The 26,921-nt window shown below is 46.0% G+C and overlaps 1 protein-coding gene across 1 annotated transcript; it reads right to left on the bottom strand.

Moving 5' to 3' along the window:
- Window positions 1-1,307: 1,307 nt before the first annotated feature.
- LOC118794732 (exportin-6-like) lies at window positions 1,308-25,839 on the bottom strand. Its single transcript, XM_036552993.1, has 24 exons — window positions 25,351-25,839; window positions 23,080-23,170; window positions 22,677-22,789; window positions 19,105-19,302; window positions 17,327-17,486; window positions 16,183-16,260; window positions 15,219-15,771; window positions 13,209-13,335; window positions 12,350-12,459; window positions 11,064-11,172; window positions 10,489-10,581; window positions 10,203-10,272; window positions 9,855-10,014; window positions 9,042-9,134; window positions 8,283-8,427; window positions 7,678-7,827; window positions 6,872-7,061; window positions 5,999-6,154; window positions 5,400-5,514; window positions 4,032-4,203; window positions 3,520-3,681; window positions 3,245-3,343; window positions 2,648-2,878; window positions 1,308-1,906 (listed from the first exon to the last, which is right to left on the bottom strand). The coding sequence occupies exons 1-24, from the start codon at window positions 25,351-25,353 to the stop codon at window positions 1,805-1,807; spliced, it is 3,480 nt and encodes a 1,159-aa protein (XP_036408886.1). The 5' UTR covers window positions 25,354-25,839; the 3' UTR covers window positions 1,308-1,804.
- Between the last annotated feature and the right edge of the window lie 1,082 nt (window positions 25,840-26,921).

A 26,921-nucleotide genomic window follows, 5' to 3' on the forward strand; every position in this document is an offset into this window, starting at 1 on the left:
GAGATAAAAACAGATGGGACAGGAAATCACATTCACACACAGATAGTCACCCCTTGGAGCTCCATGCAAATGTAATAATAATCATAGTTTAACTGATTCCCATTTAGAAAGCTCCAATATAAATTCCAATTCCAAAATGCAAGCGATGTGCCATTCTATTTTTAAACACTGCCCCTACTGGTAGGGGAACATCACCTCTCCCCCTCACTGAAGACCATCACCACCCTTCAAGAAAATAACATATCCCAATCCCGCTATAGCTGCAATTCCAGTATTGCAACAGAAGTGCCTTTTCTAGAGTTTACTACTTGCATTGGGTTCTTCACCCTTGCTGAAATTGCTCTTTTTGCTATGCATACTTTCACATTACATGGCTATTGAGTATTTGAGCAACTGAGGTTCTAAAACACAACTTGCATGGTTAGGGGACATGGCAGCTTATCAACTGAACAGAGGCTGGTCTGTGTCTTTACCCATCGGCTCCACGTATACACATACATACTGGTGTAGAGAATCCTGTCACTGAAAACACAGAAACCTGTCTCGGAAAATCTGCACTTTTAACATTTATTTATAGGATTTATTTCCTGGCTTATTTCACATAAAAACTGTGTCATTATGAGGATCAAAGCATCTGGGAACAAAGTTCTGACAATACAGAAATTCAACAACATCCCCATCCACTTTCAGAGAGGATCCACTTGTACTTCTTACATTTTCACAAAGAATCTTATAAACTCTCCAAAGGAGCTCTTCAAATATAAAATCATGTCTAACACGACAGGGGGCTTTGTTGTATGTCACAGTCAATACATAACAGCTTTTGTTTCTCTGTCTCTCTCACCATCTGGTTGCATGGCAGACCCTCTCAGGTAATTTGGCTGACTCTACCTTAATTTCTCTCCCTGATTTTTTTTCCTTTATCAGTCATGAAAAAAGAATCAGGGCTCCAGTTCAAGTTTTTCCACATTTAAAACAAAAAGTATTAAGCTTTTAATAAACCTCCTTAATGTAAGAAAAGAGAACTGTACAAACATAAGATTTAAGAGAGAAACGCATTCAAATTAAAACCGCAACAGTCCAAAATGACCGTCATAATACAAACCTCAATGACAATAAAATTAAAAACAATGACCAAATAAACAAATGAAGAAAACCTTTTTTTTTTTGTTTTTTTCTTTTTTAAAAAAGAAGTTTGTATATCCAAAGCACTTTATTGATTTAAGCATGATGCCTACGGTATCTGAATGGAATGATATGAAAGGAAAAAAAAAAAAAAAAAAAACTGAATTTGAAAGTCTGGCTCCTTTGGAGTTAAATGAGCGAAGGCAACGTGAGAAAAAAAAAAAATAAAGAAAAACGGCAGACCCTATTTAAAGGTGAACGTCGTAACTGCAGACAGAAGTGAGTGAGGAAAGTGCTGAGCCCCAGGTAGCCCCTCCTGGGAGCGGTGGAATGCGGCAGGAGCACTGGTGCCTCCCGTCTTCCGCTTTGGCCTTGTGACTGTTGGCGAATGCGCTCACGTCAGAAAGGAGGGGGAAGCGCTGAAATGGGGGCCGGGCGTGGGACCCGCTGAAATGTGCGGACGTTAAGGTGCAAGTCCTTCCAGAGGCGTCCCTTTGTCGAGTCCTCTTCGTCCCCCCCTCGAGTGAGAGCAGCCAGGCAAGGACGTAGGAGGTCGGAGCGCGGGGCAAGGGGGGGGGGGTTGGCAGAGGCTGGGACAGTGTCCATGGCACTGGGAGGCTGGGCTAGGGGGTGGGGTGGGGGGAGTGTGGTAGTGACGGCTCTGGGGCTGGGCGCGTTGCTATAGCTTGACGGTCCCGGGAGGCAGACTCCCGTTGCACAGCCTGTAATAGCGCAGGTCATTCACCAGCCTGTGCACGCTCTGTGTGAAGGAGGGCAGGTCCTGTACAGGTGACACAGAGTGGGCAGTCATGAGACAGAGGGACACAGGTCAATAACTTACTGCTCACTGGGTCAAACATTAATTTACGTATGTACCTAAAACAGGACTCTACAAACCCTTACAAGTTGTCTGACTGAATTCTTGGCTGGGAGTGTGGAAGGAGCCATTCAGACAACAGATCCCAAATTCTGCTTTGTATTTGGATAATCATTATCATTATCTATGAACTACAATGTACTTTATGTTATATAGTATGCTATTCATTTAAATCATCTGTATTCTGGATCAATAGCACAATTTATGGAATAAATTAAATTATACTGAGCCGTTAATATTTCATTGTTATCACAGGCCAAAGAGTGCCACCTAGTGCTGAAGGGCTGCTGTACCAAGAGCATTTCTTGGATTTTTCTGGTACCGCCTACGGCAGCCTATATTGAGTTTGTTTTTAAATAAATGAGCGAGGTCTGTGGCTAAATTTGTGGAGATAAACAGTTCCTCAAGTTGGAGGAAGTAATCCTGACCCGCCTGGCCTTCAAGCCACAACTGAGGCTGGCCTGCATACTGCCAGCCTACACTGCGTTTCTGTGGAAATGCCTCCAGATCTCCTCTGTCAGTGAAAATGTGGCTCTGGAAGTAGTCACGGCCCTCGGGAGTGAATGGCAGTAAGGACGTTTTATCAACAGAGGGTAAAAAGGACCAGCTGCTGAATGGTGTTTAGAGTTTGGGGCGGCGCCTCACCCGCTCCATCTTGAAGTTGCGCCCCAGCACGGCGCGCTGGTTGGCGTCGACGCCCTGGCAGCTGTTGAGGAACTCGGGCATGAAGGCGGAGTAGAAGCTGTCGAAGTCAATGGAGGCCATGTTGTAGACGGCCAGCGCGATCTCGTCCTGCAGCAGGTCGTGGCTCCTGTGCACCAGCACCTGCAGCAGCACGTTGATGAAGTGGAACAGCATGGTGGTGCGGAACATCTTCTGCGGGGGGGGGGGACACACAGCACATCCATCTCAATGCACGCTCTCTTTGCTCTGCACTTTGTTGCCTCCTGCTCAACAGCAGCAACCTTCAGGGTGTGTAAGTGCTAATGTACCAAACCTTTTTTTTTTACTTCCTTTGCTAATTATGGGCAGTTTGATGTCACTGCTCCCAATTGCCCCGAGGTGCCCTGACATCATTTATGAGGGCAGAACTCCCACTGGAGTGTTAACAGCTTTGTTCAGTTCTGTGCAGGTCACTACAGGGACTGCATAATGTCACTAGCTCTCTGTCCTTTACAGGGGGGGATAATCCGTAGCCATGGTGCTGAGGGTGAGGGGGTGAGGCCTTCAACTGTCACTCACCTTGTGGTAAAGCTTATGCTTGCTGTTTAGAGACTCCAGATATGACAGGTTCTGCTTGAATATGTGGATGTCTGGCTGCAGGAAAGACTGGCCAAAGGCCTGGAAAACAAAGCGATTGAGGACCACAGTCAGGAAACCAAGGGAAACAAATAAGGTCCACAGAATGTGTCAAGCGATAAAGTAAGCATGACAATATTTACATAAACTAATAAATCAATAACTACAAACAGTTCCCTTGAAAATGATGATAAATATGGGCCGTGTTCTCCGCTGACCTGCATGGCTGCAATGAACTGAGCCTCGTTCTCCATGGGCTCCTCTGACACACCCCTCTGCACGCTGGCCAGCACAGACGTCTTGAAGAAGTACCTCCAGTTGTGATGCAACACCTGGTACAGTAGCTCAAACATCTCCGCCTTCACATCTGGGGAGGAACGCTGTTGCCGCAGACACACAGAAGCAGATAAAAGTCAGACAGATGGCTATAGGCACACAGCACACTGTTTACAATATTTAAATTAGCTGCTGAGGAAATAGACTTCGGCCTAGGTCTTTCAGATAATTAAAACTCCTCTAAACTCCCCCATAAACACACCCAAAGTGGCTCCACCCTGTTCTGCTGTCCTGACTGAACTGTCAACCCACTGATCAAATTGTTCCCCTCTAAAACAACTTCCCCCTCAGCCAAAGGCCTGGTGCCTGGCTGCTCGCTGGTGCATCCTCTGTGTGTGTGTGTGTGTGTGTGTGTGTGTGTGTGTGTGTTTGTGGCTCATGGCTGGGCTCTCACCTCTGCCACGATGGGGTAGACCTGCTCCATGCACAGGGAGATGATGCTGGGTAGGAAGGGCTTGAAGGCCTGGCCCGGCTCCTGCACCACCACCTGCAAGATCTTCAGGAACTTCTCCACCACCCTGCACCCGGCGCTGCCCTCCTGCAGGATGCTGGCCGCAAGCTGCTCCCTGCAGAACACGCAACTCGGTCAGACCGACCAAAATTTAAACCCAGCGTCGTCCCAACGATGTGAGCACCATTACCACACGCAATGGATACAATGCGGTTTACACCTCACGTCTGGGTCACTCCTTGGTGACATGCAAATATGCCACACACTTCAAAGACAACTCTAGTGAAACAAAACCCTCATCATTCATAAAATGGATTCTATAATACGAGGAAAAAAATCCCACAAAACAAGCCAAATTATGAACCAGCTGGTGTTGCCACTGTAATTATGAAACCCCTGACATAAAATATAGCCGTGAAAATTTGAAAATTATCATCTATTTATATACGAATAAGTAGCAACAGAAATAAATACACATGTTGAGGCTTACAAAACAGGTGCAAATGCACAGGAAAAAAAAAAAAAAAACAAAAAAACATTCCCACACACCGTGCCAAACTGCTTCTCATGTTACTGTAAATGTGTTCTTGCGAAATTTACCACAACAAACTTTTTTTTTTTTTTTAAAGGAACCATACAAAACCTCAAAGGAATGACAGTGTTACCTCATTTCTTAACTCTTGGAACAGCTCTGAAGTTCCTCATTTATTATATTATGTATGCTACGTTCCTGTATTTACTTCCATAGCAGACCTCCTTATCCAAGGGAAAGTGCATAACTGACTTTTTTTATGTCCATTTATCCATTTATGTACAGTACCAGTCAAAAGTTTGGACACACCTACTCATAGAAGAGTTTTTCTTTATTTTTCCTATTCTCCACATTTTAGAACAATATTAAAGACATCATGAAATAACACAAATTACGCAGTGACCAAAAAGTGTTAAACAAATCGAAACTCTCATATTTTAGATTCTTCAAAGTAGCCAATTTTTTTTTTTTTTTTTTTTTTTGAATTTTAAAGTTTTGGAAAGAAATGCATGCATAGACAAATATAAATAGTGAAGTTGGTGCCTAAGAAACTAATTTCAAGCATTTAAGTGCAAGTCTTTAGATCAAAATGTCTTTGAATGCATGTTTCCCATTAACTTTATCAGATGTGTCCAAACTATTTACTTAAGCCTGGAGACAACAGCAGCTGTCCAGTCTGGGTTTAAACCTGCAACCCTCTGGTTAAGGCTCTTTTCTCTCATCGGGCTCCCGCCTGGTGGACATGAGTAATACGACAGCGATGGGGCAGCTCGGTGTACCTGGTGAACATGTTGAGGAAGGTGTGGATGATCTGCTCGGTGAACGGCACCCCCATCTGGACTCTCAGGCCTTGGAAGAGTGTGAGGAAGAAGCTCAGCATCTCGTCCGTCACGTCTGGGAGAGAGGAGGAGAACGGCTCCTTACTGAGTCACTGAAAACACTGGCAGACACGTGCCCCATCCCCAGCCTGCACTGAGGCCAATTTCCACAAAACTCCCTGCTACTCTACATCCGCTTACTCCTCGTTTTACCCATGATATTATAACCATTTAGCCAATGCTAATGCTAACGCTAGCACTCACTGTAACAGTTTGCATAGTGTACACACCACAAAATGTCGCTGTGTAGAGATTATTAGGCATCTGTTGAAATGCTCTGCTACAGCTAAACTATACCAAAACAAATCTTGCTTAACGTATGTGGTTGAATGCTGTATATTCTTCAAAGCGCGCGCCTATGTGAAACAAGTCTTTTATAAAAGGCATTCATGCCCAAATGTCAATGGTCAAGAACAAAAATCAAAACAACACGGAAGGCCGCCAAAGTTAAAATGTCCCAAGCTCAGATCCCGTCAGGTGGACTCGTGTGGGGCCTGTACCTGGCTGGTGGATGAAGACGGGGAACAGGGTGAGCGACACCTGCACAGACTCCTGCAGCGACTGGTAGCAGATCTGCCGCGACTTGGTGGCCTCGCCCGAGATGCTGTCCACGATGTCCCTCAGCACCCGCAGCGTCTGGTGCAGCTCTGCTTTCACTGCGACGGAGAGGGAGAGGGGACAGTGGGGGTGAGCGGCAGGGGGGGGGGGACTCCCGCGCCCTCACGCACATGGCCGAAAGGCGGGCGCCCAAACGGGTCGATATAACCCAAAAGCCAAAGGTGGCCAGGCTGGTTTCTGAGTGGGAGGTCACCCTCAGACTGACAGTGGGAAAACAATCTGAAAATGGGTTCCCATTATTATTCTGCTTTCACTCTTCCCCTTTATTTAGTGGAATTACCATCTGAAAACATTATCTGAGTCTCAGAGAGGACTCGTGCAGAGAAACTATGGCAACAGAGCTGAGCTAAGTGAACCCTTGACCCAGTAAACACTGCTCCATCTTAAACAGAATGAAAATGCAAAGAGACTGAATCATTCAGCAGGGAACAATCATTAAATAATGCATTCAGTAGGCTGGTGTTTGGAGTCCTCCGTTTCCTAATATTTTTTTTTTTTTAGCCGTGCCGCTACCAACAGCCTCCACACGCTCATGGGCACAGGAGCGATCTCGCCAATCCCGCCTGTTTGCACTACACGGTAACACACCGCAGTTATGGTGCAAAACCCCACTACACAAGCGGGCTCTAGAATGTGTCCCCTGTGTTTGGAAAACGAGCTCCACAAATTCGGAGGGTGAGGCGCCCGCGGAGGAGGCCCGCCGGCGTGAGGGGAACGGGCCGCGATGGGGCGGAGCGGCGGGAGGCCGGACTCACTGTCCTCCACGTCGACGCGGCGCTGCTGCAGGCTGGAGCTGCCCCGGAGCAGACGGTAGTTGCGGGTGAGGGCGGCCAGCAGGCTGGCGTGGTTGGTGGAGCGCGTGTGCCACTGCTGCTCGCTCTCCGGCAGGTTGGGCCAGGGCAGCAGCAGCATGTTGGACAGGGCTCTGCACACCAGCACCTGGGCCTGCGAGGCAGACGGGACGGGCGGTCTGTCAGGCGGGTCTCAAAATACACAGGCACGCACGCACCCACACATGCCCACTCATGCACACACACATCTCTGTGCACACACATACATATGCATGAGTCTGCCTTTTAGGATGTAACTGATAAATAAATAACACACACACATTGATGGACTAGGGCAGTGTTTCTCAATCCTACTCCTGTAGGCCCACTGTCCTGCATAGCTTTCCTTGCTCTACCTACCTGACTGAACTCATCAGTGGCACTTTTGATTAGCTGAGCACACCTGATTTAATGAAGAGCATGTTAATCACACTAATCAGGTGTGTTAGGAGCAAGGATAGATAGAAGATATGCAGCACAGTGGGCCTCCAGGAGTAGGACTGAGAAACACTGGACTAGGGCTATAGAAAGTCAACATGTAAATGAAATGTCCACCTAGAGCTGACAAGCTATTTAAGGAGTCTTAAGTCTTAAGACAGATATGCGTTTACCATTCATCTGCAGCACTGAATCAATGTGCTATGCTTAAACTAGCTGTGGGGATTTAATATGTAACCTTCTGAAGGGATTAGAATTATGAAAGGTTGTGGCCTGTAGTTGCAGACTCTGACCTCTTGGGGGAGCCTGCGCGCAAGGCTGTGATCTGTGATCAAGTTGAAGATGTTCTGCACGGCTGGGACCGTCACCAGGAAGACGGGCCGAACCGTCGTGGCAATCGACACCATGAGATGGCATGCTGACAGCAGCAGCTTCTCTGGTACCTGGGAAGACGGGGGGGGGGGGCAACACATGAAAACGCAGAACGGAGGACGACACGAGCGGCTACCGAAATCGGAGTCGTGACTTGCGGTGCGAGACAAAAAATTGCCAATGTGCCAATAGCCGTCATGAAACTGAAACTGAAAAGAAATCAGGACTGCAGCAACCACAATTAAAACGGAAAATTCTGCCTCAACATGTTTAAATAAGGGGACATACAGGTACTGCAAGATATGGCGAAAGAAACAGATGCATCAAACAAGGAAAAACACCCCTGCTCACGTAATTTTTGTTTTGGCACCTTCAGAATTGTCTTGATAAAATGGCCTGGCACTGAGGCACAGGCTTGTGTCTGGCTGCGAAATAAATGCCTTTACTGTGACTCTTCTCTCGTTTTAAACGCTGTCTGTTGCGCCACGTTGCCGGTCCCTTCCTGCCCTGGGAGACGGGAACGCACCTTGGCACTGATGAGAGGAGCGGTGGCGTCCATGGCGGAGGTGATGAGGCTGACGAAGCGTGCCTGGTTCTGCCTCTGCACCTCGCTGTAGAACTGAGCCAGCCAGTGAGTGTAGGCCTGCAGGGCGGCCAGGGACTGGGCGTGCCTGAAACGCGAGCAGACACGCGTGAGAGAGGGGGGGAGAGCGCTGCCCCGCGGATGCAAGCGAACGCGCACCTTTTCCAAACCTCTTGTGCAACGACAAAAAACCTTTGAATCCCCATGGTTCCTACAGGTCTTGAACAGACATGTAGGACCCATGGGGGCGGCAGTGTAGCATAGTGGTAAGGAGCAGGATTCGTAACCGGAAGGTTGCCAGTTCAATTCCCTGCTGGGGTACTGCTGTCATACCCTTGGGAGAGGTTCTTGACCCACAAATGCCTCAGTAAATACCTAGTTGTACAAATGGATAACATCTAAAAACATGTAACCTATGTAAGTTGCTCAGGATAAGAGTGTCTGCTAAGTGACAATAATATTATGTAATGTAAATACAGTACATACAATACAAGGTCCTACGAGGCAAATAAATGCCATACAGAACAGGCATGCAGTGTCACTCACAGGCTTCAGCAAGCTCACACTAAGCACAAGAGGTCAAAGAGCAGACACCCAAGAGGGAGCCGGGGGTAAGCGGGGTACTTGGTCCCGTTATACTCTCGCTTGGCTGGAAGTGGCTGCATGTGTCATGTGACCGCGGTCATGGTGCTCAGTACTCACACGTCGATGAGGTCTGGCTTCAGCACGGATGGCACTGCTGTCTCCAGGTCGTACAGGCTGATCTGGGAGCCGTAGCAGGTCACTTCTACCAGCCTGTGTTTGGGGAAAAGCAACCAATGTCTCATCAGGCAAAAGAACATCCTCATAAAAACATGGCGTCCCTATCAGCACATTTCTTCAGACATTCAAAGATACAGGGGTGATTCTGTAACAAAGGAGAGAGGGTACAGCTTACAGTATGGGTCAGGAACAAGTATATTCATTTAGTGTAGTGGGAAACTAAATCTGAAAAAGGGAAATGCACAATTCCTCACAGATATGCGCTATAATATCAAGGAACAAATATTGGCTTATTCTGGCTTAGTAACAAACAAGAGATGAGTATTTCTCATAAAAAAATCAATCTAATTTAATGAGCATAGTACGGTGCAGCACAACAGAATAATGATTAAAATCTCCTCTGTGATACATTATGCTTCTCGAAATCAACTTGCTCGGAAAGCCTGCTCTTGTGAGGTTACCACTACAATACACTCACGCCTCATGTGTAAACTTTAATTGTCACACAGGGCATCCATTGTTCCAGTTCCCTTGGTTGCTTGACAATGTAGAGAACATCCACAGCTACTGTTCATTTTTCTACTGCTGGTGCATTGCATCGCATTTCCATTGTTGACGAAAAGCAGTGAATGGCCTGAGAAGTCTTTTCCTTCCTTTTAGAAAAACAACCCGGCCGCGGCGAATTCCCCGAGCGTGAATGTGCGCGCCCTTCGCTGAGAGTGTACGAGAGGACCTGGCATCGCCTCCCCTCACCTCTCCACCACAGTGAGGGCGTCGTTGAAGCGGGCGGCGAAGACGTCCCCGATGAAGTACTCGGCCAGCCGCCCCACGGCCTGCAGCAGAGAGCTCAGGTCCCGCAGAGCGCAGTGCAGCCGCCGGCAGTCGTTCTCTGCGGTGATGTTTAGCCTCCGGCCTGAAGGGGGAGACAAACCGAGAATCTGTGCATTAAGCAAGAACACCTGTGATAGTGCCACACTGTAAAGGGACTAAATGGACTTCATGTGATCCAGTCGCACAATTCCTTGACATGGTAAAACATCAAAGGACTGCAGTACACTAACAAGTACAGTCTGACAACAGACAATCTCAGCCGCTCCTCACCTGTACCCGTGGTGACAATAAACTGCTGCAGGCCCAGGTACACGTCCAGGTTCTCCTGCAACACTGGAAACTGAGACAGGACAAGGACAGCTGCCATTAACCCGTCTCTACCACTGAAACGCAGCTCAAAAGCTGCATTACAGCAAGCTGTGGAAACGCCATCATTACTGTTATCAAGTTAAAAAGAAACTTCAAATCGTGATGATTCAGAAGAGAGAAGAGGAGGAAAACAAACATATCCCATGGAGTAGATTCCCAAAGGCCCAGTGATGACGTTGGGGCTTACCAGTGTTGAGAATGCATGAGAGGGTAGCAGCTCCATCACCTTGGCAACGACTTCAAGACTCTGCCGCAAGTATCGCTGCCATTCTGTTTGTTGCTATGGAGATCAGAGGGGCATATTGTAAGGATGCCTTCTGGATGAACTCAGGAAGTCTTTGATGCTCTACGCAGTTTTGGCAAGTGCCTTATGAATTATGAAAAGAAGCAACTGCCAGCATAAATACAGCACAACACTTGTCCATGCATTACTGTGTGTGATAGCGAAGGATCTATTGCAACATGAGCATGGTCACTTGTTCCTTATAAGGCTTGTTTACACTGTCAGTACAATATTAGTTATGACACGTTTTATTATATCAATGTTTTAACCTGACATGAATTCAAAACTACAAATCTGAACATGCTGGAAGTACGCTTTTAAAATAGACTAGATAATGGCAAACATTACCCACTTACTATGAACTCTCTTCTGGCTTAATAAGTCATGCTTATTGACATGCTGTACTTATTAACTGTTTCCCAACAACACAAAATAAGCTGCAACACGGTGCAACCAACAGGCACTTAAAGTGAACTAACGTCATCATCCAGTGTCTCATCGTCCAGCTCCTCCAGCTGGGCCTGGTTGTATCGGAACTGGATCCGGTTCAGAACCTCTCTCAGCAGCAGGACCAAGGCATCCTTATACCTGCAGAACAGACATGGAGGGCTGTGTTCTGACACCCAGCAAGGCACGAGAGAAAGACAACACCCTGCCCATGCACAGGCTACAACAATGAAGGGAAGTGGAGGGAGATTGTTCACATTCAAACCTAGTGACAACTGTAGACACACAAAGGTCCAGTAATTTGAATCCAAACTGATATAAATTTTTCATTGTGATTCAAAGGCCAAAAAGTAATCAAACAATGTCTCACAGTAACCATGTAACATGAGTTAAAACATCAATGACATATGACTTACTTTTCAGCTTTTTAGCTTGCTTCCTAAAGATTCTTTTGATAGTGCTGTCCCCCTCACTAAACTAAATGCATCTGTATTATAAAAAAACTCCTTTGAGATATAATGCTACTGACATCTACTGACATGAAATAATTTCGGAAAACGGAACAAAAGTCCTTTTTTTAAGTAATCTACACTAATGTATGCAGGCCTACGACATAAGGCTTGTCCTCATGGACATTCACACACAGTGGCTGGAAAGTGCGGATTCTGCCGCCGCTGACATCTGTTGCTGGTGACGCTTAGCTACAGCGGCGCCCTGAGGGAACTTTAAAAAGACGAGGCAGAACACTCTGTCCTACCAGGCTCGGAGGACAGGAAGCGATACAGAATTACGCGAGGCGCAAACTGCGAAAGTGCGAGAGACAGACGCTAAAAGCACACTGTGCCAATTCTCCTCTGTGTTTTACATTTTGAAACAGGCTGGTCTCAAGGCTGCGTTTTGAAAGCGAAGGCTTTCGCCATACAGCTTGGTTATCGCGTCATTGGGGCGCGTTTGGGTTTTGACACCAACAATGCGAGAAGGAAACGGGAGAGACACCTCTACCCCACAGCTCGCCACTGTGGTTTCCAGCTCGGGGTGCGTGACTCAGAGCGGGATGTCACATACTCAAATCTGACAAAAAAATGCTGTTAAAATTCAAAATTTCCAATGCATCATGTGCACAGCTTGGTAACCTTGTCTGCTACGTCCAGCTGTCCCAATGCACGTGAGAGACAGATCACTGTCTGGCAGCATGCTGAACCACCAATTAACCACCATTTCAATTCATGCAATCCTTCCCAAAAGCACACAACATCGAAAGGCCAAAATAACAGAACTGACGTGCACTGGCATTCCTTATGGAAACAAACGCATTTACCTGTTGAGCACGCTGTCCCGGTCAGCCAGTCGGCTTTTTATTTTAGTGGTCAGATAGTCCAGGAAGATGGTCCAGATGTCAAGACAAGCAAAGTAGCCTTCATGAGTGGGCTGCAAAAACAAGACGGTTTAAGGGGATTAAAATGGTGAATGCCCCAATATTCACCAAGCACCTACAAAACTCATATAACATATTCCTAATTTCACATCACAGGAAAGTCCCACCAAATCACTGTATGTATCTATACACTGGAAAGAAAAATGATTTGAGTCACACATTATTTGTTTTGATATATACAAACGGTTTTGACTCCTTTTTGGGAACAGCACAAGAGCACAGAACAGCTACTGTAACTGCACTGCATTAGAGCCTGAAATACAGGTTGGGAAATCTTACACAGAAACAGGAAGCTGTGACAGAATAACAGTGTCGTCATCCAATCCGGGTTTTAACACCAGAATACCATGAGTACTTTCACATGAAGAATTACCACTGAACATCCCTGATTTCTCCCCACAGCATTCATCGGATGAAATAAATCTGGAACTAGCCACCTCGCATGTCAAACCATGCAATCTCCTCACCTTTCAAGCCCAAGTGACACATCCGACATCCAAAGGGCTAGTAGTCAAAAGCCTAACGTGAAAGTGCTCAACACATGAAAGCAGTAATATTTGATGAATTTTTCACAAAGTTTTCTTTTTCCCCCCCACATACATTTTTAGCTAAGATTCCAAAGCAGCAGCAACCTCCCTCTCTCCTTTGAGACTCAGGTATTCACATAACCAGTGGTGGACTCTGTCCTAATATGAACTGAATTGAGTTTCAAAGACATCGTGACCGTTATCACGTGTGGTACCTGGTGGAAAGTGTACTTGAAGAGCAGTGCCAGGAACTCGACCACGGGGAACTGAGCGTTGGACTCGATCCGTCTCAGGTGAACGCTGACGAACAGCCGCAGGAAGTCGGTGAACTTCTCCACATAGCTGGGTACAAACACAGGGAGAAGAACGACACGAGGCCATCAGACCACATGCTCGGAGCATTAAAACGTCTCATTTGAGCAGAATGAAGATTAAAGTCAGCTGTGCTCAATAACAAAATCACACTCGTTAACGAACCATTTCTGCGGACAAAAAAAAGGAAAAAAAAAAAAAGGAAAGCAGCCAGTTATAGTAAAATCAAATTACAACAAGTATCTTAAAACTAAGAATAGTTTTAAATACAAGTAAAACCCCTTTGACAATTACCTAAGGGATGGGCAACCCTTGACTCCAAACACACCTGAAATACAGTAGAAAAGACAGGCTAGTCAAGGGCCAGTTTCAGCCAGAAAGAGATCGATAAAGCCTGCCTGCGCGTGCATGTGTACTGGTGTGGCACGTGTGTGTGTGTGTGTGTGTGTGTGTGTGTGTGTGTGTGTGTGTGTGCACACGTGTGCGTGCATGTGCTCCCTGAAAACACTGTGCAGGTGGAAACTCTGACCACCCTGTGTCTATGGAGTACTTCCATGATATATATGCATTCACAGGACTGCTATTGACCATTTCCCAGTCTGGATACTGTGAAAGGGAGGGGGTGATTTTTGCTCAACAACAAAAAGGTGAAAGTTGTGATACTGGTTTTCTCTTCGATCCCCACGTGGTACGCAGGCATTGCTGTGGACTGATCTGCATTCTGAGAGACTCCAGGAAAAAGAAATTACTGGCTGGAACGGAGGCCTTTTTTCCTCCATTCGCGCTGACTGCTGTGAATGAAACCGGAGAAGCACAGGGCACGGTTATGGCCATCCTTTATCTCCAGGCACGGGACGACATTCCAATGATGTCAAATGCATTCCTCCAGGGCTTATTCAATAGCCTGTATGAACAACTCCCTGGGCCAGAAGATTTCAAATTTACACAAAATGGGATAAAACGCAGAAATGAGTCCAGAATTCCCTTATTGCAGTCATCTTAACACTGCTATGAGCGTACATTCTTCTATATATTCCAGGGTTTATAACACTCTTCCTCTTACACCAATCTCTTTCATATGTATGGGGTCAGCCTGCCATTGGACAAAAGCCCTGTGGAGATCTGCTAATCCTCGTGTTTATGTGCTTGACAGAGACCCAGAGAGCCTGACGTCTGGCTGAGCTCGGAGGGGCTGAATGTGTTGCGGTTAGTATGGAGCTGTTAGAAGGCACTTTGCCCGCCCACCTGCCCTTTGATCTTGTACACCATTGGCGGGTATCAGCAGAGGAAGCGAACATAACCGTCCTCTTACCTGATGATGACCTGCCCCCCTGGATGAATTAAAAATGGCTCTCCCTGGCTGACAGCACCTGGGACTGTAAGAGCAGTGAGGAGGGACGGAACACGGGACGGAACACGCACCCAACCCAACGCACACCGATACTTACCAGCAGCACCCACTGCTGAGGGCACAGATTAAAGTGAAGGGTGGGAAAGGGGGAGGCATTCATGCACACACACACACACACTAGACCTTCCTGTGTCTGACGAAAGGCACCTCTTGTCCCAGAGAGAAGTACCCTCAGGTACTTCAGGTTAGGAGCAATCCTGACAGGTCACAACTTGTCTGAGCCCGGAACCCTCGGGACAGAGAACACACAGAGGCCTACGCCTCATTACCGAAAATCCAGACAACCAGGAAGCCTTGTCCAAGTGTTCCCCTGCAGACACAGTTAGGCGGCAGAGAGGCGGAGTCTGCCTCCTCCCAGAATTCCCCTGCAGAGAGAGCTAGATGGTGGAGAGGCAGAGCCCGCCTTCTCCCAGCGTTACCCTGCAGAGAAAGCTGTGCAGTGCGGGAAGGCGGAACCTGCTTTAAAGAGAGAGCTGTGTGGCGCAGGGGGCGAGGGGCTTACCTCTCGTCCAGCTCCTCCAGCCGGCTCTTGATGGTGTGGGCGTTGTTCTCGCGGGTGAGCTTCTGCAGCAGGAAGAAGGTCTGCTGGAACATGCGCAGCAGGTACTCCTCGAAGTCCAGCGGCACGCAGTTCTTGGACATGAGCTCGTTGACGCAGGTCATGGCCAGCACGCCGAGCCGCGCCCTGTCGGCCCTGCTGGCGGCCGGCGGCTGCGTGCTGCCGTTGATCGGCCCGGAGGAGGGCGGGGCGCCCGTGCTGCCGGTGGAGTTGCCGTTGGAGCACGAGGAAGAGGAGGAGGAGGAGGAGGAGGAGTAGATGGAGGGCCCCAGCTTGCCCCTGCCACGCAGGTCGCAGCCGAAGCGGGCGAAGTGGAAGATGGTGGCCAGCAAGGAGGGCGTGATGCTGGTGGAGAGGGGGATCCAGCTGAAGAGGTGGGCCAGGCACTCCAGCGCCAGGGAGCACAGCTGCAGGCTCTCCTCGTCCAGCTGTGGGATGGGCTGCGACAGCAGCTTGGAGTAGACGGGGCCCTGGAGCAGGCTGCCCAGCAACTCTCCTGCAGTGGAAGCAGCACATATCTGTCTATACAAAGTCTTTAAAATACCATTATGCTCACACTATAACACTATTTTTTTTTCACCTTGACAGTGTATCGCTAATGGGTTACTTTCTGCTCTGTACCTGTGCTCTTCCGGCTCTTATGACACGTACTATCTACTTCTCACAATGACAGACGTCAGCAGAAGCTTTGATAGATATTTTCAACTTTCGTTCACTCTAATCACCAAGGCTTGAACTTTTTCACTATTCCTGATTCGCTTCCAGCACTCCACGCATTTGCACTGTTGCTGATTTACACCCTGTTGGTGCTAATAAGCACGACTACCAGAAGAGGTCCTTCTGTCTGGACTGAAAATGCGCTCCAGACAGCGGGTGAGGAAGACAGGCCCAGGGACGGCCATCTTACCGCTCTCTCCTGATGTGGGAGATGGAGGTGGGGTGGCGGCAGTAACACTGTGCTTGTCCCAGATCGTCTCCAGAATACCTGCGTGAAACAAGGAGAAAAGACATCAGCAAAGCCAAGGGGAGAAACTCTGAAACAGGTCCCGCTCTGCGCTGCACTGTACCGTATCATCACTGAGGGCCAGAACCCAGAGGGACTAATCCACACCCATGGGCAAAAACACCACAACAGGCTTGGGCCCAGATGTAATCCCTGTGCAATGTGCTTTGTCCTTTACTTTCAGAGACCAACTGTGCTTGGGCTTTTTTATTTCAGCTAATGCGTAACTCAGACTGCTGTGAACTTCACTGCTGTGAAAAAAAAAAAACAGACAGTTGCTTAACCTGGTAACTTAGAGATAAGGATAGTCAGCCTTGTGGTTTGCTGAATCTGGGCCTCGCTGCCTTCTGCTCAGCAAAGAGGCCAAAATAACACCAACCAGCCCATGTCCTCCCGCAGTGCATTGCACAGTCAGCCATTTTATAATTTTCTACAATTTAACAGAAAGCAGTAACAGACATTAGAATATTATATAATTGTATCCACACACAAACATAAAAACTTGCATCAACTGCATTATAAAAACCTGCGACAGCTACTATATCAGAATTTATCTGTGCCATTGTCATAAAAATGTCCAACACTAAAGCCCTTGCCCTCCACATATATATTCTGCAAGAGCAGAATAAAAAAAAAGCTTTCTTCATTACAGACATAGCCTGTGAATGTGCTGGTTAGATATAGCAGTGTTGTATAAGGTATATTTGTGAACAATGGATCAATTCATCAAAGAATGAATGAGATAGACATTATTGTGATCTGGCACTGATCCTCAGAACTGTATTCTAAGCCTCCTTGGACTCCAGGTTGAAGATTCCTTCCCTGCACTGTTGCCCCAGAAAAGTTCCATCAGCAAAGCTTCTTCAGGTCCAGCGACTAACGCAACAATGGGAAGTCCCTAGCCAGACCTGGAAAGCACACAACCTGCCCCGGCTCCCTAGCGACAAAACCAGCTCTCTGAGCTTCTTACGGAGGCGCGGATCCAAGTTCCGCGTTCGGTGCAATTGGCACAATAACCCCCCCTGCCCCCCCCGGGCCCGGCTCTTACCCGTCAGCAGACTCAGCACCGTGGGCACCTGCTCCAGCAGCAGTTTACGCAGCTCATCCTTCCGTGCCACACTCAGGTCCTCCCGCGGGCACGCCAGCTCCTCCGACGTGGTCTTCAGCAGGATGAGGCCTAGCGGCGCCATGGCGGGAGACTGGATCAGCTGGAATGCGCCAAAAAGGGAGGGCCGGGGGGGGGGGGGGGGGGGGGCAGGGAAAAGGCGCGCTGTTAATTATTTATAATTAATCAGAACAGCGCGTCTCATCAGTTGTAGAACAAGTGTCCGGTGTTCTTCTAGATCAGGTTAGTTTCATTCTCGAAAGGCAATTAGGGTAAACAACATTATTTAAAGCTAATACTTGCGTTACCTTGCGTTACCTACCTACAACTATAGTTTGTAGTGATTGCACAAGTTAACTTGTGCAAGGGCTTGAATAGTGTTTATTCTCACACTCATTGGTGTGGGAGTGTTGTTTGCCTCGTCTGACACTGTTGCTCATTTAACTTGAATAGATACACTTATGTTCTATTATGCTGGAAGTCACTCTGGATAAGAGCGCCTGCTAAATGACTGTAATGTAATGTCATATAATTAATTCACATGCCTGGTGCACAGTAAACCCGACAGTCTACTAACATAGAGGTCATAAAGTCATAGGGCAATGTTGCTTAGCCACACACCATCATCACCAATCACACCATGATTATGGTCATTACAGCTCTCCCTGTTTTATGGGGCTGTTTAGATGGAATCACAGTTCAATGCTCAGACTGAGCTGTCATTTTGTGGAAAGCTGAGCGTATACAAAGGTCCTAAGAGCTTCAGCTAGCATTCCCCTGACCAGTTACTTCCCCTATCTGAACATCATATGACTCAGCATCTTACACAGGTTCCCATGTTCTCTCAAAAAAAACATAAATAATCTGAACAATTATTACACAAGTCATTGTTGGGTTAATGTGAATGTATCTTTAGAATAACTAAAAGCACTAAGTGTTCCTATGTTAGGTGGAGCTTTTAAACGAACTTTTCCTTCTCTGCAGACTATGGTGACTAACTTTCACTTCAGTAGCTACACCCGCCCCCCCCTTCAGCTATCACATGTCTAAAAGGGATTACAAGAGAACAACGCTAGTCTTGTGGTTCTGCTGTTTCGCTTATAACACAGAGGCTATAGCTGATGAGGCTACTGCTTTTCCAAATTTTCTCACCACACTTCGGTTCTGAGCAAACATTCAATATATTGCCACGATATTCGCTACAAACGCCACAGCACGCTGCAATGTCTTAAACATGACTGACAGCTTCCCTTTTTGTGAAACACCAAGATAAGTTCCAATTTCCGAGTACACAGTATCTATACTGAATTATTTAAGCTAAAATTACTCTACCAGAGAAGAGCTGACGTGCCACTAGGAAACCAGAGATTGACAGTGTGAACAATTTGGCTTCAGCTTCTCCATAAAGCAAACAGGCACAAGAGCACAAGTTAAGCTGTATGTTAAACAGTGCAAGTGCTACATGGCCTTGCATGCACCTGTAAGTGAACTGAATATGAATCCCATAGAGCGTTATGTGGCATACTATAAAACACTCAAGTCAATAGCCGTCAAATGAATAACTGATATACGTAAGGTAGGCACGTCCAGCCATGCACTTGCCCTGGGTTTCATTTTCACCGCAAACCCCCTCTGCACCCTGATGGCAGGCTCCGTGACCACACGGCCTCACTCCCCGCACACCCCTTTGCGCTCTCTCTCTGAAGACCAGCGTGCTGTACCTGGAGGGTGTTGGTGAAGAAGTCGTGGTAGAACATGGGCCAGTCTTGCCTGCCGATGTCCACGATGACCTTGCACAGCTTGTTGCGGATGAAGTAAGGGAGGGCCTTGTGCTCGGACAGCAGCAGCTTGGGCAGGCAGCTGCGGATCTCCATTTTGTCCTGCGAGGGCACGCCCAGCCACATCTTGTTGACCAGGTTCTGCAGGAAGGGGGACACAGGTGATGACGACAGTGTGAGGGACCCGAAGGAGGCTGGCGGACACCATTTTCTGCCTCACTACTAAGTCACAACACTATACATAAGTACTGCCTCACTCTGCCATGAACTGTTGTTCCAAATTCCCCAGCATTAACAAGGTATTTAAAAAAAACCCAAAAGAAATTATTTTCAATATATTTTGTAAGGTAAGCCTTATATTGACCCAGGGAAAAGTTCGTAAGACAGTAAAACAACTGTTCACATGATACACAATTGTCTTCCTTCCCCCCTCTGTTTACATTAGTTTTGTACAAAGGAATTGAATCCAGCTGATTAGAGTGAAAGACTAAACAAGGGCTTGCAAGTGCTCTTTCAGACAGACAGCATTTTTACAATCTTTTTACACTGCTACAGTTCCCTTCAAATGATCATCTTCCTCAAACAACTGCAGGAAAAACTGATCTAGTAAAATGGGACTGTGATGTGGAATGTGGAATATTTTAACAAAGGAAACAAACAAACTTGCAGGTCTGTGAATCAAAAGTTAATAAATGCAATAAGACCAACTTTCTAAAGTGTATCTGTGATAAAAATACTTACAAAATTACATAAATGGATGGAAGGGGGGATAGGCATATCATGCTGAAACACATGAACTGCAGAAACTGACTGCACATCTTAATCTACATTAACATAACCACATCATCATAGCTGAAATAAAAACACCCTCACACATTCTTCTACAGTTGCAGAAATGCTTTAAAAAATGCCTGCAGTTCTAGTATGGTCTAAATTCAGATAATTTCTCCAAGTGTAACTAGCAGTATTATGGCGACTGATGGTATCAGATCCTTCGCAACAGGATTTAACATAGCCTTCGTTTCTGTAGGGCTGGTATTGCCTTCAGGTAAACTTGCGGACAAGAGTCTGTCTGCTCATTTCCTGGCAAGATCCCCCACATGGCTGATGTTGGCCAAGCAGAACTAAGACCCATTTGTACCACTTTGTGGCACGAGGAATCAGGAAGTTCTTGTTCACATGCAAATAAAAAGCTTTACATTTTGTTTTCTTGTATTACAGGAAATAAAAAACAGAGACAAAGGTAAGAAAATTCATTAGATTACTGCAATTTGTATTGCTCCAGAGTTGTATTGTTATGGATGGCACTGCAATAACTGTGTGAGACCACAGAACAATGCAACTAGCTAGCTGCCTCTGGTCAGTGGAAAGCTGTGGAAAGCTGTGGAAAGCAGCTATGTGCTACAGTGGGGACTGGAGAGAACTCATCTACAGACATATGGCATAGTTCAACTAATGAAGCCAACAGCCCACCTAAATTTCCACCAATAGTTTCCTCAAATGAGTATTTTTAACTAACGTCAAACAAACACATTACATTTCAACTACTGCACATTGGGAATGTTAATTATGTCTGATTTCACTGCTGCCATCTCAGCTTGAGTTAAATTTTAGTATGGCTGCAGTAATCAATGACAAAGAAGATAACATCTCAAAAGTGTACGTGCAATGATGCAACACAGCACTGTTGTAGTTTAATCATTTCTTCTCCTTCAGTTTCCGTATTTCTGTGGTCATGTGGATAAATGTAAATATTACTACCATTTGCTGCTTTTTGTCATCACAAGGAGGACAAATATGTTGGAAAAGGTAAGTAAATCAATGGAAACATGTAATCACCACAGCGGGGGGGGGGGGGGGGGGGGGGGGGTTAAACGTGTTATTGGCTCATCTGTCCGCTTCCCCTGCACGCCTGTGTTTTCATTTGAGCGGAACGGGATTAGAGAAGATGGCATCTATTCCGCAGCTCACGCTCCAGGGCTTTTCTGCTGACGCACTCGCGACCCCTCTCTCTGGCACCCTGCATGTGAGCCCTGCCTGCACAGGCGTTTTTACCGGGTGTCATTTCGCTGGGACCCTATGCACGCTAGTGCTAGGCTCAGCGTCAAATAAACCGCTGAGGCACACAATCACTCATCCACATAATCAACACTTTTTGGAATAAAGGTGACTGACATTTCTATTCGTCAGATTTTAATGATGTGCACTTTTAGGCAAAGAGAGTACTGTTTTTTTCTTTTTTGCTTCTGTCTTGTTTAGAGCCCAGTGTCAAAAATTCAAAATACACTGTGCTCTATCAGACCTCTGCTTAAAATGACCACATAAGCATGCCTTTTCACAATGAGAAATTAAGGAAGTGCTACCCTGTTCCTCTATACCGAGGAGCTGTGCGAGAGCATGTTTAAAAAGGGGCCTGAGAGTGTGGGTGGATGTGAAAGCCCGACGCCCCGTGTCAGACTGGCGCATGCGGCCCTTTCTCTCCCTCACGATGCTCTCCGCAGCAACCTCTGTGCCGTCGTCATGGCGACACGGAGGGAAAAAAAACAATGGGTGTGCAGACACCTGACGGGGTCATTCCCTGCGAAAACCGAATCGGGTTTTGCGTGACCTTCTCAGATTTTCTTGGAGGCTGGCACATACATCTGAGATGTGGTGATTTTAACCTAGATGTAGGCAAAATTCCTAAATTGCTTTGCAGTTCCTATTGAAACAGTGTTAACAGGGGTGGTAATTTTTGCTATTTTTAAGCTTACCCAAGAATCCTTTAAGGCACCATCATTTTCATTTGCACAAGGTACAGTCATGATCTTGGAGCTGTACTAAGGTTCTTAGTGTGCTATAATACATGTTCTGACTATTCAAATAGTTTGGACTCTACCAACTGAGGACAGTGTGGAAGTGGCCTGGCTGTGCGCTTTAGGTTTTTCGAATTTGTGCTCCAAGTACCCTCATTTTGGCTTTTTTTAATCAAACACATATTTGTTTTAATTGGACTCTGAACAAAGTTAGGTCTGCCACATCTGTCATATACAGTGTGCTAAATTTTGCTTTAAGTCCTTTACTTTGTTCATGGTGCATCGGCCACAAGCAGAGTGTTTAGTCATGCCGCACTTGCACTGACCGCTTTGGAAGACAGGCGTCAAAACCAATGTTCCTGCTACCACTAAAGGATTACAGTTCTTTTGCATCAGCCTCCCCAGACGACATGGTTACTGCATATCCAAGCTATCAGAACTCAGAACAGTGACAATGAGACAAAAGAAACAAAAAAAGAAAGAAAAGAAACGTCTAGCAATGTCTAATAAAATTGTGAACTGGCTAAAGAAGCTCCAGAACTGAGAGAACATTTAGTGGCTGCATGAACACGTGGGACACACTCCTGCTAATACCAGACACCACGACAGGTCGTAACCTGCTCTGTTCTATTGAGCTCCACACTGAAGCCGACCTTTAGCTTTACAGCAAAGGAAGAACAAAAACACCGCACAGAAACCAAGACTACGTCAGGCACTCACCTCAAACACTGTCAGACTGTACATCATGACATACTCGTTGCGAGTGTTGGAGAGAAAGTAGAGGCAGTACCGCCATGCTCCTATCTGCTGAGCAAAGTTATTCAGCAGCTCCTCTGCAGAACATGAAGGAAAAAAAATATCTTAGAGGACAAGTGGGGTTACAAGTGTTTTCACTGAACAATTCTCTGTCTTGTGAAAAATCATACTTAAACCGATGGACCGCTGTTACTCTGCAAGAGAGGTAAAATGTCAAATAGAATGGTCAAACATCAAAATCTGGATGCAACATCCTAGGTACATCCTCACATGAATCAAGCCCACCGATGGAATGCTGAGCGAATGACTTCAGCAGATTTTGTTTTTTTGGCGAGGCGAACGCTGACTGGCGGCGCCGCCGACTCACCGATCTCCCTCTTGCGCTCGTTAGTCGTGCAGCTGTGGAAGAATTCGGTCATGAGGCTCTCCAGAGCACGGAGCGAAGCCTCCTCCGACGCCTGGGCGACACAGACAGGGGAGGGGAAGAGTTAAAGGGGCCAGCCCAGGGAGGTGCAGAGAGGAGGGTGAACCGGAGGGCGAAGGCACATTCAAGGCCACAACCTTTCCTCTTTTCCATAGCTGTAAGACACTAAAGCTCATCTCAATGTCACGGCAACTGGGGTCAGCTGTGTCAAAACATGCAAAACTCCCTTAAAACATAATTATTTTTAAAATAGGTGATGTCTTATTTCTTATTTTAGATCAAAATTATCACTCCTAAAACAAATATGCCAGGATTTTCAAGCAAAACACAAATCTACCGAGAATGTACAAAAAGCATGTGCTTCCTTCTGTGGGGTATGAGTAAATATTGCAAAATGTGATGCTAACAGAAAAACACGCCTAATTCTAGCACTAAGCCTATTTCCTAAAAGCCTTTTTTTTTGCAAACATCACTCTGCAGGCACAGAGCACAAATTTGTGAACAACTATTATGAAAAGGAGAACCAGAACCAGGCAAATTCTATGTGGCGACTACAGCTTTCTGTGGCCTTTCTTCTTCAACTCCTGCAAGAGCCTGAGTGCCATTCTGGTGTCGAGAGGGTCATTCCTCAAGCAGACCAGCAGTGCACAGAGACAAGGGTGTTGAGGTCTGCTGCCGTGCAAGTGGAACTAAGTGTGCAGTGATGCATCAAGGAACTGACAGAAAAGTGAACACCGACTGCGGTTTTACATATGGACTACAGATAAATAAAAATAACATTCTGCTGCAGACACCATATGATGGAGAACGCATCAAGTAGAAGGCATTGCACAAGAGGTGTGAATACTGCAGCATGACATAAGCTCTGGTACAGACACACAAACAGCTTTACGATTAAAAACATAAGATAAAAAAGGCAGCGCTTCTGTTGTCAGTGGCTATGCTTCTGGGCCAAACAGTTGTAAGAGAACTGCCCAGCACAAGAGTTCAGAGATATTCTGAAGGCCTTCAAGTCATAACTCCATCATCCCTCTGTACTGTGAAAGCACCACAATTCCTGCTGACTCAGCTCAGAGACCTGCAGGTCTATGACGCACTGAGCATCGAACCACAGCTCACCGTGATGGTAATGCACTGGGCGATGAGTCACACAAAAAAAATGTCTCTGCGCATGTTACAAAATATATTCCTGCTTTAAGACTTTCCTTGCAAACAATGCATTTATTGATGCATAAATGGTGCATCTCGGCAAATTATCTATACATGGATGGAGCAAATAATTAAGACTTGCACTAAGAGTCTGGCATCCCCTGAGCAGATAAGAAAACAGTGAATTCAGGAGCTACATCAGAAGAATTTTGACAAAACAGAATATCTGTAATGGAAATATACCACCGTGCACTATACTAGTGGGGACATGCACACTATTTTGCAAGTAATAATACCGCTGATCGAAAATGTCTGATACATACAAAGGCAAGGTGACGAAATGGAGGAGGCCAAATGAAATATAGGCACGACCTGGCATTTGGAGCATTCCTGACATTTTACTTCATTGCGTCATGTGAAAAAAGATGTCGCTCTTTTGATGCCCTGCGTTCTGTTTACAGTTGTGGAATTTTGGAATGTGCTGGTACATGCTAAGGATTGCTCAATGCAAATATTTTACAACCTGGGCGGCTCGTACCGCGGCTTGACGAATGGAAATCGACTTCATTTCCTGCTCTGCCCTGTGCCCACAGGTTATACATCTCTCCTGAAAACCGGACCGTTACCTTAAGCTGCAATGTTAGCTAGCTACTAGGGCTTCTGATAGACTGTGTTACTTTGTATGGACTGAATCGAATAATGGTTTAAAGAAATGGCATGCCACGAAGAAACACTGGTTCGTGCTTAATATCTTGAGGGCCAACACAACCACAAAAAAGTGTCATATTTACCTGTATGAAGTAATTAAAAGAGATCTGACTTTGATTTAGAGGGAACGCGGCACTGACTCGCGTTAGATTCAAAATCAAGTGACAATACAGCTAGAATTCAATATGAACGCTATGATTACAGCTAGTTAGCTAACGTTAGCTCCACCTGAAGCCTCGCCTAATATGAAAAGCTTCTGATGGCGATGCCTTTAGACAGGTGCAAACAGGAACCGCACATAACAACTCATTGCATTAATAAAATAACCCAGTTAAGGTATCAGATGCCAGTACTCACCATACTCGGAGTGAATTCTGAACCTCTGGCTTCAAATTTATATTTGCAGCTACTTGAGGTGTTGGCTGCTCCGGCGGACGTTCATACTCTGCCCGAAACACAGGGCCTGTGTACTGTTAGCAGAAACAGTGACTCTGTAACATAATAATCAGCTGGCTAGCTAACTAATGCTAGTTCCGAGACACTAAGATCGACAATTTAACGTTTATAACCTGATACAGTTGCTGTTATTATTGATAATGTTGCTACACGGGTCCGGTGAGGGTGACAACTACTTGCCGATTGATCAAAGGGTGAAAATCGAAACAAAACACAGCATGAACTACGTCTATTCTGTCGCAACAGTTTAAGCCTCAGCTCCCTAGCATTGCAGAAAAAAAATGTTTAACACTGAGTTTGTAACCCAAATTCGTCCCTGTTTTCTAACTTCTCCTGGAAGCCTCTGCCCTGGTATCGCGTTCGCTGGCTGATCAGCGCTCTCGGGCCTTGCAATCGCAGCTTCCTCTCCGCGTAGCAGCCCCTCCCCGCCGGAAGTGAAATCTTAATCTCGGGCCGGATGGAACCGGCTGTAGCAAGAGGTGTATACCTCGTTTAAAGGTCCTGTGTCTTCCTGTTTTACACCAGTGTATGCGTTTTACTGATGATAGCGTTGCAAGATATCAAAGTGAAAATAAAACATAGTAACCTGGTAGAGGGAGGTTTGCTCCGGATCATATATTAAAGAGTTTGCAGATCCGTGAAGAATTTGGCCAGGATCCATGTTTGATTTTATGGACAATATGCCTTGCTGACATGATCACCAGGACAGGCTTCACAGCACAGAGTCCCGTCAGTGGGTCCCTAAGAAGTAGTCTAGCAGCTTCTGTCACGTTACTAAACTAAACCAATACATAGCCTACACGCTCGGACCCAGATTCAGATCAGTACTTTTTAAAACTGCTGGCCCATCTACAGTCTGTATACCTACTTAAAATACATATAGAGCTGACCATGAAATACACCACTCACAATTGGTTATTTATTTATTGATGAATCAAAGCCATATACAAAACACAAGCCTTTAGTATGCACTAAAGCCGGTCACACAAAACATTTATCAAAGGGCACATCATGAAATAACTTGATTTGAACTGGGTGCCTATTCTCTAAGGAAGAGGCTACATGTAGAGGATTGTCAATTGTGCCTCTGAAATTGGGTAGATCTGTTCAAATTCTAGTTTCAAATTCAAATTCAGCTAGTTGTCCTTGTTAATAAAGCCTTGCCCATAGCGGCCTGGCAAGAATTTAATTGTATGTAAATGTAAAATATGGATATTATTGGCCGGTAAACTGTAATGTGCATTTTTCTCACAGCTATGTTATTCAAGCAGTAAATGAAATTTGGCTAGCAGTGCAAACAGGAGTCAGTCACTCAGTTAAAATGATATTAATAATATAATGTATTAATATTATTGGATATACTATAATGGATACTTTCAAAACTCAGGAATTCATGTCCTGTTTCCAATTTTCCATTTCCATGGATATATGACAACAAAGGAATGTGTTTTTCCTGCTTTAAAAGCTTGTGA

This window comes from Megalops cyprinoides, chromosome 19, assembly GCF_013368585.1.
Source record: "Megalops cyprinoides isolate fMegCyp1 chromosome 19, fMegCyp1.pri, whole genome shotgun sequence".
NCBI classification, from domain to species: domain Eukaryota; kingdom Metazoa; phylum Chordata; class Actinopteri; order Elopiformes; family Megalopidae; genus Megalops; species Megalops cyprinoides.

Excerpts from the sequence above, each read along its gene's own strand:
- LOC118794732 (XM_036552993.1), bottom strand. Across the intron at positions 11,173-12,349 it reads CGGGACAGCGTGCTCAACAG|GTATAAGGATGCCTTGGTCC; the intron begins GTAAATGCGTTT and ends TCTGTTCTGCAG. Across the intron at positions 10,582-11,063 it reads ATGAGACACTGGATGATGAC|CAACAAACAGAATGGCAGCG; the intron begins GTTAGTTCACTT and ends TGATCTCCATAG.